The 16371-nt window shown below is 38.4% G+C and overlaps 1 protein-coding gene across 1 annotated transcript; it reads left to right on the top strand.

The window, feature by feature from the left end:
- Positions 1–5263: 5263 nt before the first annotated feature.
- Positions 5264–15146, top strand: LOC308419593 (vomeronasal type-2 receptor 1-like; the record flags this gene model as incomplete). The annotated part of the gene is given in 5 exon segments (XM_080915342.1): positions 5264–5415; positions 5417–5521; positions 5607–5660; positions 5793–5924; positions 14225–15146. Coding segments are annotated over 5 exon segments (1365 nt in total).
- Between the last annotated feature and the right edge of the window lie 1225 nt (positions 15147–16371).

Below are 16371 nucleotides of genomic sequence, written 5' to 3' on the forward strand. Positions count from 1 at the left end.
TCTCTCCTGTCAGCCTGTGGACCTCTGGGCCCATGGGCTTAGGAGGGAATTTGTTTCTTGTTGTTCATCTCTCTGTGGGCAGGCTGTGAGTTTCAGTGAAGGTTGGCCAGCTTTATCTTTGGCCACACATGGAGGCCAGAACTGTATGTTTCCAGGCAACACAGTGATACCTGTCCTGGAGAGTTCCTGGTGGTCTCCCCCTGGATGGTCCATGGATAGAACTAGACAGAGACAGAACAGGAAACACTGTACTACACCAAAGAAGTGGGAAGATGTCACATATTGTCTGATTTCATTGATACAAACATTCATAAAAAGAAAATATTTTATGACAGAAAGAAATTATCTGGGTATGGAGATGGTGCCAGAGTAGAGTGAGCACATGATCAGAATGCAAACATCCAAGGTCATGGTGATGGCTGCAGACCCTCACAGGTAATAACCCTCACTAGAACAAGATTTTTAAGTGGATAAAATGTGGTGTGTATAAATCTTAATTACAATATTAAAATTGAGTGCTAATATATCATAAAGCATAGATAAACTTTAAAACATAATTATAATAAAAGTTAAATACTAAATACATAAAAGCTAAACGCTCATGTTAGATGACATTATTAAGTGAAATGCCCAGAGAGGGCAAATGTACAGGAGTGGAAGGTAGACTGAGTGGCTGCCTGGAATTTAAGGTGAAGGGGGATTGGGAAATGGGGTTTTCTTTATGAGAAGTGGGAAAGGTTTTAAAATTAGAGTGTGGTGGTATGTGTATAATTCTCTCAATACACTAAGCCAATAGTGAAGTATATACCGTAAAGAGTTTGGTTAGTAGAATGTAAATTATGACTAGAATTGGCAAGCAGATAAACATGTTAATCTTTTTAGATTGGCTTTAAATCTGGTCATTTTTTCTTACATTTAAGTTGGATATCTATTCTCCACCATTAGCATTATAGAAGTTTGCCAGCTTTCATCAGCTGTGTGCTTTGAAAGTTGCTTTTTTATAACTTACCAAATAATCTGAAAGAAACACTAGCAGATTTCTTCTGTCACTAGTTTCGGAGTGTTCCTTTGGCCCAACGTCACATGGCCCCATGAGTATAGGCAAAGAACACCAGTAGGAGAATAGCAGAAGAGATCTTCACTTCACCTGGACAGGAAGCCAAGGGTGAGCACGGGTTCTAGGAAGTGGGATATATGTCAGTGTGAACTGGGTTATGACCTTCACAATCTACTCCCGCCATCTAGAACCCATCTCTTAAGGTTTTACAGTATCTTCCAAACAGCACCACCAGAAGTATCAGCACAGGACCCCGTAGGGCCCAAATATTCAAACACATATAATCCATAACCAATATAATCCATATAACCATATAATGGTAACAATTTTCATACAGCCACTGCACACTGCAGCATGTAATGTGCTGTGCTTGAGAAGAAAGACAACACTCTAGGGCCTGTAGGCTAAACCATGACTTTCTTTCAAACCAGCTCATTTCACAGCAGGAGATTAATTATAATGTCAAATTGTTTCCCTGAAAATAGAAGCAGTAGAAGGGGGCGGCAACGTGTGGCTTTCTCAGTTCAACAAAGCAAGTGTTTAAAAATGTGTATGCCTGCAGTGTCTGAGTTCTTTTCATCTTGGATATAACTGAGAGCCGCCTCTATTTAGGGACAGGAGGGTGGGGGGCTGTCCTCTGACAAGAAGTGTGTACTGGAATATTAAGTATCCAGAAATCTCTTCAAGGCTCTCATGGCCTCCCATCAATAACTTGAATTTCACAACAACATGCTATGAAAACAGTGTAGTTTTCCATCCCTCTATAAACCAAAATACAGACAATACTATGTAACAAAGTTCAAACTATGGGCAGTAATTTATTTTCACAGTTCTGGAGGAATTAGTGTACACTTCACTTGTCATTAGAGGATGCAATCATTGGTCCAGGTGGACTATAGTATATGCTGTGACTTATAAAACTGAGTACACTATGCTGCCTTAGTGTACTCTTTCCAACATTTTCAACACTTTTTAAAGGCTTAAAGGAAGATTAAGACAAGAGGCAAAATGTAAATTGTAAAACCCTACTTTGAAATTGTTAATATCACTTAAAGTAATAGAAGCAATTTCAATACAAATAATTAGATGTTTCATTTCCTACTGATTTGGACAGTCTGCATATGAAACATAGAGATTAAGGAAATTAATGTATCCATGTGTCTTTCATGGAATAGGTACAAATTAGGAATCCAAATGATCATAACACTGAAGGAATGATCAAGAGCCATTTGACAAGCTGTGGTCCAGAGTGTGTTCTGTGTAACAGTCATGGTGACCTGGCTTTACCACAGCACCCACAGGAATTCATCAGTGGGTTTGGGGTCTGAAATTCTCCTACTGCCCTTTAATGAGAAGAAAGCCTCTGTGGGTTCTGGTGTTTTCTTTGCTCAGAGGCAAAGAAAAGTGGACAGAGTCTGACCCTGTTCTTTGAAGGGTTCTAGGGAACTGAAGGATAAAGCATTGTAATATATACTAGACCATAAGCCTGCCCATCAAGACAGGATCAGGCCACACCTCCCTGCAGCTTACACTAGGAGAGAAGATTTGGAAGCAGTCAGTGCTATGACTTGACAATTCTCAATTCATGGTTATTGACTCGTGTGTTCCTTGTCATGTCGGTTACACTGAATTAAACCCCATGATGTGGAACCTTTCATCATCCCCTTAAAAGCTGATATGAGTCAGATTGCTCTTTGCCTTGGGAATTGGTCTGCATATTTGTGTGGGTAGTGGGGTGGGGGCATTTGTTGATGGGGGTGTTCTGAAGGCTGCAGCATGAGGAGAGGCTCCTCTGGTTTTCCCTGCCATCCTTCTCACAACAGCCCTCTCTTTCTCTTTTTCTCTGTATTTCTCTCATTCCCACTCTTAGTGAAGCTCTCCACAGCTTTCAAAGGGAACCCTCTTCTTCCCTTTATGACTCTCTCCCACCTCAAGGACTAGTTTTTACCTTGAGCCTCTTAGAGTCTAATATACTTTGTACCAGAAGGGGATTGTGGTCAGAGGTCTAGGGTCTCAGAAAAGGAAGAGAAAGTCAACTAGTGAAGACTTGAACAACAACCTTACCTCCTAGACATCGCAGGTTTCCTTTCCACAAGCTCTAAAATGGATCACTTTAGATCTATACCTCAGCCTGCATTGGCCAAATGAGTTTGTGTTATTAGTTTTTTAAAGAGAACTATATGAAACAGTTTCTTGAGATGTATTAGAAAATGAGGTGCTGAAAATTTATCCATCAATGTGCATTCAGACGACCCTCCTTTTGAGGACACAGAGATGGGATTTTTATGCTCTTTCCTTTATCTTTGATGAATTTCATGATACTTAGAGGATACAATCACTTCAATACTATTACAATACCAGTATTCTGAAGATTGAATACCAGATGCTGTTGCAAAAATCAGAAACCTCCTCAACCTGAATCTAATTCATGACCTAGGGGAAGAATAAGAAACGAGGAGCAATTTATAAGTGTAAAATGCTAGCTTTAAAATATAAACAGAGCTTAAAATAATGTATGCTAATGATTTTTATGGTCTCAAACACAGAATTTCCTCAAAGGATTAGATACAAACATCTCTGTATATGATAAACATACCATTGTCAGGAGGCATCCTTGGCAACTAATGGGTAATTGCTCAGAAACACCTGCCTTCCGGGAAGAAAGGGAGGCCAAGCATGTGTGAGGCATTTTTCTGAGGCATTGCAGGAAGGTTTTAGACTAAGCCTGGAAGCTCTGGAGGGATTCTCATGCGCTTAGCACTGAGGGGCGGTCACTAACCCAGTGAGACACTTTATTAGATAAAGCCAAACTCTGAAAAGCATCTTGGAAAGAGCCTTTTGAGCCTCAAACTATTCACTAAATCTTGTTGGCAACACCTTGAAAATATAAGGGCATCTGATTAATGCTTATATCAGGTTCACTTCTCTTAGAAAGCGCTAGGCTACTAATTATTCAGCTGTCCCCAGGTCAGAACACTGAACATAGACATAACCTCTGTCTTCTCTGCCACCTACCTACTAACACGTGACACACAGATACACCTTCAATGCCTCTGGGCAGCTACATTTCTTCTTTAAACATGTCCTCTATGATGTTGCTGGTTGTGTAGTTCTAAAGAATGTAACTTTAGCTGACAGTATAAGCAGAGAAAAAAAGGGAGAGGATTGAGAACACAGAAATAGTCTGGTTTTGTAAGTGCACCAACAGTCTGGGAGCTTTGGTGTTACAAACGGTCCTACTTGAAGTGATATATTAAAAACATTAGTTTGCATAGACTAGTAGCATTTTCTAAACTATAGTCAGAAACATGGAAGGTTAACTATAGCAAAGATGCATGTAAGACAATCAGGAATATGGGATCAATTGATCTTCATTTGAATCGTTTCAAAGATAGGAAATACATACAAAGATCAATGAATCTGAGATAAAAAGTCCTTTGTTTTGTTTAATATGCCCATGTAAAGTGAGTGTTTAGTGACATATTGTAGAATACTGCTTACATAGGTTAGAGTAACACTTATTTTCATCCATCTCCAGCTAAATTTGAAGACTTACTTAGATGTCTTGGAAAGAGAAGAAGAGGAAAAATATGGAAGGTAACAGGATATGATGGTGACAGAGACAAAGGGCACAGGTGAGAGACACTCTCGCTACTAAGTAGGCTGAGAGTGGGACACGTTCTCTCACCTTTGTATATGTGAGCTAAAGCTGAGGAAGAGTCCAGATGAGAGAAAATGGCATTCTTGTCAGGGATACGGTCCCACCCATGAAAACTAGAGCATCAGGTGTCCTCACCATAACTCGTAGCCTGACCATCATTTGCATCGATAGGGTAATCAAAGCACCCCACGGACACTGAGTGGAGGGAATTGAAAGTCATTGATTGACTCTCCATGGATGGGTGGGAAAAGTGAGCACTATCCAATCTAGTTCACTCTATCCCATCAAACATGTTCAGAAGGTGTGCCATTGAAGTCTTTGCTTCGAATAAATGTGAATATTTTCAGGTGTAGGAGGAATATACTTCTGCTCAGCTCCTAGAGATGAATCCCGGCTTCTATCATGTGCTTGCAGTGCTGTAAGCAATGAAACGTTCCACTCTGAGGCTATGGTGAGGACTCAAAATTTCAGTTTATTTGGGTCTGTGTAAGTGCTATTGCAACTAATGTTGATTATGGAAAATATGGTAAGTCCTTTGGGGGAAAATGGAGACTGTTTATTTTTGTATTGCTTTATTTGAAACCATTCCCACAGTCTACTCCAATGGAGAAAAAAAGCAACAATCTATCAATGCAATAAAGAGTTTCACTGCCAAAGTCATTATGTTTCATCCAACTGACATTGACCTCAGGCGTTCTTATGGTCATGGAAGTGATTCATCATAACATAACGGACAGGACATGGATAGCCAGCGAAGCCTGGATTACCTCAGCTCTCATTGCAAAGCCTGAGTTCTTTCCATAGTTTGGTACAACTACTGAATGATTTGCAATATCCAGAACCATTTATATCAGAATTAAAAGAATTCCTGTATGATGTATTGTCAAGCAAGGATCCAAATGGCATCTTGATCATTAAATTACATGCATATCTTGAACTAAAGCAACAAACCTGTTTGAGCTCAAAAATGTCACCCAGTTGTCATTAAGAATAAAAAAGCTGTAAGGGCTATAGATTTTCCTAGGGTTGTGTAAGCTTTTGACTATGCCGGGCTCAATTCTTATATTCCCACAGAGTGAATATGACTGGGAAAGAAGACAGATTGTATGCCATGTCTGATCAGCTCTGCACTGGAGAGGAGAAGCTGGGAGATCTGAAAAATGCCTACCTGGATACATCTCAGCTAAGACTCACAATGTCAAGAAAGTTGTGAATGCTATAAATTTTCCTTGGATCATTCCAGCAGATGTAAAAAAGAACAAGACCATTTATTTCTGACAACTGGGAGACTTTTTTGAGCCCAAACAAGTATGTTGCTTTATTTTAAGATAGGGTTATAACCACCCCCCACTCAAAATTTCTGATTGGCCATTGGAGCTACTTCTCTTGGCATTTTTCTATCATATCTGAACCCCTTCCTTCCTTGAACCCCAAAGGTGCTGCAGGTGCACATTGTTCCCTTGCTGCAAAGAGTAATTTTTCTGAAGAATCTTCTGTCTAGTAACAAAGAAAGCAAACCTAGAAACCCAACAGGACCCTAGTGTTACATATGTTCCCCGGTGTTAAGGAGTTATAGTAAACATATAGCGATAAATTTGATTATAATTTAAATGTCAAAAAGATTCCTTCCAATCCATGAGCATGGGAGATCATTCCATCTTCTGAGATCTTTTTTTATTTCCTTCTTCAGAGATTTGAAGTTCTTGTCATGCAGATCTTTCACTTGTATTTCTGTTCTAACGATATAACCTGCATTTTTATGTTAGCTGGCACATTGTCTTTTGATATATCCTTCACGTTGGTTAATCCTCCCCCCACATCTTTTCCTTTTTTGTTCCACATCCCCACTGCTGACTGAACCTTTCTACCTCCAGGGTCCCCCATCCTTATTTTCTTATCACCATGTTCTGCTTGATCACACCCCTATGGCATCACCACAGCATTGCCATTTTAGTTTCCTGGCTTCTGCCAGTGCTTCAGGATACACAGATAAAGTTAATATTTGAAGCTAGGATCCACATAATGGGAAATATGCATACCGGTGTGTCTCTGGGCATATCCTACCCCATTCAGTATAATTTCTTCCAGTTCCATCTACTTACCTATAAGTGTTATACATTCACTTTTCTTTGCAGCTGAATGAATCCCACTTTTGATCTGTACCATATTTTCATTGTATAGCAATCCTACTGACGGGCAACTAGTGTGATGACACCCATCTTAGAGAGTCATTTTTTTGCAAAAGACGTTTTCCTGTTTTCCACAGTAGTAACACCACCATTTCAAACTTCACTGTTAGGGTCTATTTATCCAACCTTTCCACTAGACGATATCATTTTCAAGGGCAGAAAATGGATTGCTGGGGCTGTATGGAGAATGCTGATACTTAAAGTGGAAGACATCTAGAAAAGAAATTTTTTTAAAAAGCCTCTATTCTCTTTGTCTATATATATTTGAGAATATTTGACACCACTATTGTTTGATAGAAACCAATGTTATTCCAATAAAAATGGATATTATGTACATTCTTATTTATTCTTTGAGATTTTCATACATGTATATAATGCTCCTTGATCATATCTACTCCTCCATTTCTTTCCTATTACAAACATAAATTAAAATTTTCTACTGATAAATTTTAAAAGAGACAAATTAAATTAATATATAATTTATTTAGGCCAATATGCCTAAGATGTCTTTTTCATGTTATTATAATTATGACAATATGAAAATAATATGAAACTATGGCTAAAATGTTAGACACTGTCTTTCTTTAAATCTCCATTGAAATGTTTCATTTCTAAACTTATTACTTCTGTATTGATTTCTTTATTATTTTAAAAATATTTTTCTCATTTCTTTCCTGAATAAAATTAATCTTTTATTTCTTTCATATACATACCTATTTATTTTTAATTTTTTTGTTTTAATTTTTGAAGACAATTTCAAATTGAGGAGAATTTCATTTGCTAGAATGTTTTGATTTTTGAGTATTTCTTTTCTTTCTGTAGTAGACTTGTATAGCGGCATCAACTTAATTTTTACCTGTGATCATTTTTACTGAAAAGGGATCATGGTTTTTAATGGCTTCTAACATATCTATCTTAAGACTGCCCTCTTCTGGCATAAACAAGCGTAGTTTGGGGTGGCTTTTTATTTTGGTTTGGAATTTTTAGTTTGTTTCTTTGGTTTTGTTTTTTGTTTTGTTTTTTACATGGAATGATTGGTATTGGGGAGAATTTAATACACTTTTGAAGAATTCTTAATCCTCCTCCCACTTTTACCATTTTATCAGTACCAAAAAGGATGCATGTCAGACTCCGCCTCCTTCTTATGTGCCTTCAGTTTCCCCTGAAGTGACATCACTCTCAGTGTCAGAGAGACTCACTCTTCTGTCCCTATAGTAAGCTCTGTGTTCTTGGATTTCTTGTTTTCATTTTATACATCGTCACTAAAATATAACAAATCACTTTTTACTTCCTTTTTGTTCCTTTAGCACCCTCCAATTTATTCTGACACCTCCCCACTCTCAAAATGTTAGCTTCTTATTGCGGCATACACATTTATTCTGCTTTCATGTGGGTACAAGCAATCCTTTAGTTCAGAGTGGCTTGATCTGTCCTCAGTGAATCTCCAGTTCTCTGCTTCTCTATATTTTCTATATAATCTTTTTCAGATCCAAGGAATTTCCTGCATATCTAGGTTTAAAGAAGGAATTCCTGAGACAGTTTTTCTGGTGTGTGTGTGTGTGTGTGTGTGTGTGTGTGTGAATTTTACATCATGTACCCCAATCCCATTCCTCTCCCTGTTCATTCATGTCCTCTGTCCTCTACTCTTGCAACTTCCCCCTCAAGAAAAACAAAACCCATCTCACCATAGAAGCAACAGTGTCACACATTATCCCTTTTAGACCAAACAGCTTTACTTGCAAACATTCATTGCAATGAGTCACAGGTCTGGTTTGAGGCCTTTGTTTTCTGCTACTAGCAAAACTAAATGTGAGTGCTCTCAGATAACCTGTTGTTATTCTGGGTCTACAGGACTGACCCCTTTATGAGTTTCAGCAGCTCATAGATAGGGTAAATGTTTCAGTGGGTCAACTCAAAGTGCTGGTATAGAGTTAGTCTCTTATGCATTGTGTAAAAGCGTCATCTGTCAATAAAAACCTAATGGCCAATAAGCTGAGGCAGATTACAATTGGCCCATCTGGCAGAGGATCTCTGAAAAACAGCCGAGTGGAAAAAATTACCATTATAACTTGGAGGAAGTCAGATGTTTGTAAATGAGGAGGGGTAACCAGGACAAGACAGACATAAAATAGTATAAATTGGCTAATTAAGTTCATTGAGCTACTTTGGGAACAACCCTCAGTTAAGAACTAGGAATTTATTAATAAATAATTAAACTTCTGTATAATTATTAAGGAACCTAGGGAACACAGAAAAGACCAAACAGCTACACCCTTGATCTAGGCCTAGGTTCTAGTTGAGTTGCTCAGATCACCAGCTCTCCAACACCCACACTGCACGCTAGGATCGGGTGTCCGGCACTGCTTCAGCTAGCTCCTCCAAGTACCAACAAAGGGTGGGGCCAGCAGTTCTTTTCTGATACTCTCTGGGCCAGCTCACTTGCAACCCTGTCACCAAGGTCAGCTCTACTGTGGTGCCTAGATGAGATGCAGGGTCTGCTCTTCAAAATGCTGCAGCTAGCAAGGGCCGGGGTCATCTCTACCATTCACGTGACCTAGAGGCCAGCTCTCTGACCTTCCTCAAGAGACAAGTTCATAACATTAAGTTTCTACATTAAAACAGACAAACAAACAAACAAAAGTTTAAAAGCTGGAGTGATCTTGTACTAGCAACTTAACAGCACAGCTGAAATCTCTGGAACAAAAAGAATTGTTCACATCCAAGAGGAGTAGATGGCAAGAAATAAACTCAAGGCCAAAATCAATAAAATAGAAACAAAGAAAACAACACAAAAATTCATAAAACAAAGTCTTGATTCTCTGTGAAAATCAACAAGGTAGACAAATCCTTATCCAAACTAAAATATAGAGGATATATAAATTAACAAAACAAGAAATGAAAGACGGAAATAGCAACAAACTCCGAGAAAATCCAAAAATATTATTAAAACATTTTTAAAATCTATGCTCCTCCAAACTGGAAAATCAAAAAGAAATAAACAATTTTCTTGACACATACCACTTACCAAAGTTAAATCAAGATCAGGTAAAGAGTTTAAACAGATCTACAACCTCTAGTAATATAGAATCAGGAATTAAGCCTCCCAACTCTAAAATAATAGCCCAGGGACCGGATGGTTTTAGTGCAGAAGTCTACCAGAAGTTCAAAGAAAACTTAATGCCAATATTGTTCAAATTATTTAAGAAAATAAGAAAGAAAGAAAGAAAGAAAGAAAGAAAGAAAGAAAGAAAGAAAGAAAGAAAGAAAGAAAGGAAGAAAGAAAGAAAGGAAGGAAGGAAGGAAGAAAGAGGGAGGGAGGGAGGGAGGGAGGAAGGAAGGAAGGAAGGAAGGAAGGGAAAAAGGAAGAAAGGGAGGAGGAAGGTCACAAACTTTCAAAGACAATTTTCAGCTTCATATGGATACACACAACAACAGCAGCAACAACAGGATAGCTAAAATATAATAAAAGCTGTTGGAAGTATCACCATCACTGACCTCAAATTATCCTACAGACCTATGGTAATAGAAGCAGCATTATTGGTACAAAAACTGACCTGTTGTTCAAGAGAATGAAACTGAAGACCCAGACATAAATCTACCCAATGGTCATTTGATTTTTTAAAGAGGTTTACCATATAGGACAACACAGATCTGTGAGCCTTCTATCATTACAGAAAGGTCGGAGGTACTTAACCTAAAAAATGTGAGATCTTTTGTGACTTTGAACCTACTTCCTCTATGGTGAACTACTGCCTGAATAAATCTTGACATGTTTCCTTTGGAATCCGTAAGCTAAGCGTGGGTGCCCATGTTTTACATAGAAAAAAGATAAAGAAAGTAAGCATGGGTGCTCATATTTTACATGGAAAGGAGATAAAGAAAGTAAGCATGGGTGCTTGTGTTTTACATGGAAAGGAATAAAGAATGTGCTACTGTCTGTCAAATGTTTGAGGGCGTTTTTTTCTAATTAAAATAAAAAATTGTTAAAACAGCAATTTTCTATTTTAATATTTCAATACAGTATCACCACACTTACCTTATCTTACCTTCTCTACTAAAATTAATGTTCTATTTGTATATTGGAGTTGCTTCAAGCGTAGTTGGTTCCCCTCTAGTCAGGGAGACTAAGTCTCTAGAGACAGGAGGAAATGCCAAAGATCCGAGTTAGGTGATCAGGAGATTGAAGGTTGTGGGGCTCAAGAGAAATGCTAGAAGAGCGTTTGTATTACATAAGCAAACAATACATTAGGTGACTTTAGAGTCAGCATAAGCAAATGCAAGTACAGGAACAGAATATACCTGGTGTTATTGTTATCGTTGGTTATGTGAAAGGGCAAAGAATATTCCTCCTAGGCCTTTTCCTTTCCAACAGGGCTAATGTGAACATGCCAGGCATTCTCTTCATGTCCTTGTTTCAAGTGCATTCCCTTATTATTGTTGATACAATTCCTTCTAGAAGAAAACTTTGTGGGAAGAACACTCTGTACTCTGCCCCATAAGAGAAATTCCATCGTTTTCTTACACAGGCCACCACTGTAGTTAAAGGCAAATTTGATAAGCATTTACTAATCCATCAGCAGTACATGTTTATTAATGATGAAAGATTTCATAAGCTTATATTTTGGTTTGATTGTTTTTCTGTTTGTTTTTAAGACATAAGCTTATTATATCTATATATCTTTATCTCTATATATCTATATTTACATAAATATAGATTTATCTTTATTTTATCTACATTTATATATTTTATAGATAGATATAGAGATAAAGAAATATAGACATGGCCCAGGTTAGTTTAAAATTTACAGTCTTGTTTAGCCTCCCACATTCTGGGATTGTGGGTCTGACCCAAAGAAGACATCCTACCCATCCTTGAAATAAGAACACACACTCCAATTAAGATGTAAATAAATTTATAATTGCTATACTTCTGAATTTTAAAGCATATATCTATACATAATATAAAATATGCCTGGAAATATGGCTTTGTGGATAAAAAGCACTTATCCTGAAAAATATGAGACCTGAGGATCTAATAGTCTGTGTTCACATACAAATTCAGGTATGGATAAATATACCTGTAACCCCAACATTGGAGGGGAGGCAAAGATATGTAGATGTAGAAACTGAGAGCTTGCTGGAAAGCCAACCTGGCCAAAACAATGTGTCTCAGGTCCAGTGAGAGAACCTGACATCAGGACAACAAGGTGTTATGCTCTGACCTCTGCATGCACATATACAAATGCACACTCACATGAACATACCACACACAACACAGCTCAAGCATACAGGCACAGTAAATGAATAAATTAATTAGGATAAATTCAAAATATAAAGGGATACCTGTATTTACTACAGTAATTTTGTACAGACAATCAGCTGCTAGCAGGGCTTTTCCAGCTGAGCTAAACTCCTAACTACAGGTGCAGAGCTCCAAAGGCCAATTGAGACTGCTTTTTTACGTTTATTTTTTATTTTTACCCTTTTTTAATGAGTTAAAACTAAATCAAGGGTTGATTGACCAGCAGGTAAAGTTTTAACTAGTTTTCTTCTGAACATGAACCACAAAGCAACACTGAAGCAATGAGATAAAACCACAGACACAAACTGACACACATGGACAGATTGTAGCGTCAATGAGAAACAACACATAAGAGGGAGAAGAGAATTAGATGCGCCATCAAAGAAAGCCAGATATCTTACCTAAGGGACCCAGAACCAGAACTAAACATTTCTCCAGTGGTAACTAGAGAGGCAGGATGTCTCTTGACCTCCTCCTGTCTCTACGAGAGCTTTGGAACAGTTTACATCCATTTTCTTTCTCTTTTGCCAAACCATTCCAGAAAAGTGAAAGGATGGATTTACTGAAACCCGTTCTTTCTCTCATGTCCAGGATTAAACTGTCTCTGATTGGGGTACAAAGACTAAAACCATCTATGTAAATTATCTTCACTCCTCTAGATTTTAGCATAATTCTAAAAACATACACAAAAAACATTTTACCATTACCTTGTCCTTTTTTACAGATTTATTCACCACTAGCCTGAGCTTTCTTCTGCATGTCCTTCACTGTATCCCACTTGCTGGAGCCCCACATTGGGCTTCACTTGACCAAGACCAGCTCAGTCAATCAACAAAACTATAGCACAACTGCAGCCGGTTCTGAGGCTGAAGCCACTACTGTAATTTTGAAACTCAATTAACAAGAAAATATCTATGTATGACACCTTTGTACTTTCCCTACATTTTCCCATTTTTTCTAAGGTCTTTTTCTGTTTTTCTTCATGACTTTAATAGAATGATGGCGATAAATCATTGGGCAAAGATCTCTACATTGCTAAGAAGAAATATCTTTCAGATTTTCAAATGATAATAGGGGACATAGTTTCCCCAAAGGAGATTTATCAAATGGTCTCATCTACAGAGTGTTATGGGCAAGAAGCCTCATCTAATAAAAGTTCTTTCTAGACTCTTTTTAGGAGTGTTCCTGTATATTATCCAAGGTGCATTGGGGACATCTACCACAGAAAGTCTCTATGAAAATCCAAATGAGAACTTTCTTAGCTTCACAGGAGTAGAGACACTTTAGTACGTTGTTTCATCCACTAAATTATTTATTACTTGCTTTGCTGTTTAGTATGTGCAGAAGCATGGTATCTAGGCACCAGTAAGCAGATTCATCACAGGGAATCATATGTCTGACATATGCAGGTGGATAAATCAGAAAATCCATGTGGAGGTAGACATTTTTGGTGATATGAAGTCAATATTAAACACATGTTGGCCAATACATCATTGCAAACCCTTTTGATAAATTGTTTAAGCAGAATATAAAAATATCATGAAAATTCACCAACTTATCAAATGTTCTGTGACATGTGAAATTAGCTACAGTACAGATTCTCATTTCCAAAGCTGCTAAATCTGGGGAAGAAATGAAACTAAGAAGGATGATAATGGGTGACATTTGTGAAATATGAAATATGAATAAAGTCAAAGTCTTTAGCTTATCTGTTTGTGAATAAATACTAACTGTTGCTGGAGAAAAGTTTCCTGAATGTCTTGATGTTCTGTGCACTGAAAGCGCAGGCGTTGTTCACCTGCTGCTGTGTGAACCTCCAGTTGCTCTCTGGAGCTGATTACTAGGCAGGCTTAGGTTGGGGGTTTTATTTGCACAGGTTTATTTTTTTCTACTTTCTATTAAAAGAAAAGAGTTGTACTTGTCTTTTGACAAATGACCTCAAGAGCAATTAATTCTTTTAAAGCAGTGGGCAAAAAAGAGAATTGTAACCAGAGTGCAATGTAAGTCAAATGAAATGTGATCCATGTGGTGAAATTTCTCACTTATGAGGAGACTCTGGGGTTCACCCTCGTTATCCTTTCCATATTTGGAGCACTTGTGATCCTGTCAGTAACTGTTGTGTATGTGATCCACAGGCACACTCCACTGGTGAAAGCCAATGACCGGGAGCTGAGCTTCCTCATTCAGATGTCTCTGGTTATCACAGTGCTGTCCTCCATGCTGTTCATAGGAAAACCACACAACTGGTCCTGCATGGCCCGCCAGGTCACTCTGGCACTGGGCTTTTGCCTTTGTCTGTCTTCCATTCTTGGAAAGACTATCTCACTCTTTTTTGCCTACAGGATTTCCGTATCCAAAACCCGGCTTACATCCATGCACCCCATTTGTCGAAAACTCATTGTACTGATCTGTGTTGTAGGGGAGGTTGGTGTATGCGCAGCTTACTTGGTGTTGGAGCCTCCAAGGATGTTCAAGAACATTGAATCTCAGAATGTAAAGATCATCTTTGAATGCAATGAAGGTTCTATAGAGTTTCTGTGCTCCATATTCGGGGTTGATGTTCTTCTGGCTCTGCTGTGTTTCCTTACAACCTTTGTGGCTCGCCAGCTGCCAGATAACTATTATGAAGGGAAATGCATCACTTTTGGGATGCTGGTCTTTTTCATTGTCTGGATCTCTTTTGTCCCTGCTTACTTGAGCACCAAAGGCAAATTCAAAGAGGCTGTGGAGATATTTGCCATTTTGGCATCCAGTTATGGCTTGTTAGGCTGTTTATTTCTTCCCAAGTGCTTCATTATCTTGCTGAGGCCAAAGAGGAACACTGATGAAACTGTTGGTGGAAGAGTCCCCACTGTTGACAGGAGCATCCAGCTGACCTCAGCTTCTGTGGGCAGTGAGCTTAACAACACCACGGTGTCCACTGTTCTGGATGAGTAGAGCTGTGAGCTCCACGGGACATGCAAAGCCGGATGATGACCTGCCTTAATCTTCCCATTAAATTGCTTCTGAAGCAGCAGCTTATGCTGTGGAGTAATGTTGGCGCCTTTCATAATGTAGTCGTAATGGAGTGAATAAAATCTTAGTCTATAAAGATACCACTTAGTAGGTATAATAATAGGACATAATTTAAATCAGAAATTCTCTCATTAGACTATTTCATTGGTATTTTAGAGTAGATATGTCAGATATACAGTAGAGTCGGATATGACAGATACGACTCATCAGAAGTGATAAGAAAAAGCTCAGTAACATAGCAACAAAACTTTCTTTTTTAACTCATAACAATAGGAATCACCTGAAGGCTCAACTGGATAGTGCCTCGATCAGACTGGCCTGTGGAAGTATCTGTAAGAGTGTCTAGATTACTGACTGAAATGGGATGGCCCAACCCAATGTAGGTGGAACCATCCCTGAGCATGTGGTCCCAGGCTAAGAAAGTCAGCTGAGAGTAAGCCAGCAACAGAGTTCCTCTGTCATTTCTGCTTCAATTTCCAACCTTGAGCTCCCGTCCTGAATTTCCTTAAGGGTGAATGGTGACCTGAAAGTATAGATAAGGTAAACCCTTTCCTCCCCAAGTGGAGTTCGTCAGACTTTCATTTCATTGCAACAGAGAGCTAAGTGGAAAATCCTTCAGACTGATTCTGCTTTCAATATCTGCCTCCTTCTTGACCAGATTCTTCCAATAGAAGCCAGTTGCAACTTCAGAGAAAGCATCATTCCCCACTCCTATGTTCTTTCTCTTCTTTGGAGAGAAACTCTATGCTAGAATAAAGTTGAGAGATTCTAGTACCTTGGAAAAGGGGAAAGGCCAAGCAAGACTTTCTTGTGCATTGAGAACTTAAAAACAAAAACAAACAAATGAACAAAGCCAAGACTGAGTTGTTTTAAACTGATTCCTTCTATATCTACTGTTAGCACAGTAAATGCTAGAAGTGCCAGCTTCCCTTCTTTCTTTTTAGTATTAGAGGACTTTGGGATGGCTTTATGTTATTGTCTCTCTTCTTCCTTGTCCTGACTGCGGCTATCCTCTTTCATTCTTCTTATTATCACTACATTAGAACTTATTTTGTGAAAGAAACTTGAGCTGTATCCACCACCTATCTCTATCTTTGTAATCTTAAAACCTAAACTGTATCTGAGTAATCAACCTTCAAATGCACAG

Source organism: Micromys minutus (genome assembly GCF_963924665.1).
Source record: "Micromys minutus genome assembly, chromosome: 4".
Taxonomy (NCBI): domain Eukaryota; kingdom Metazoa; phylum Chordata; class Mammalia; order Rodentia; family Muridae; genus Micromys; species Micromys minutus.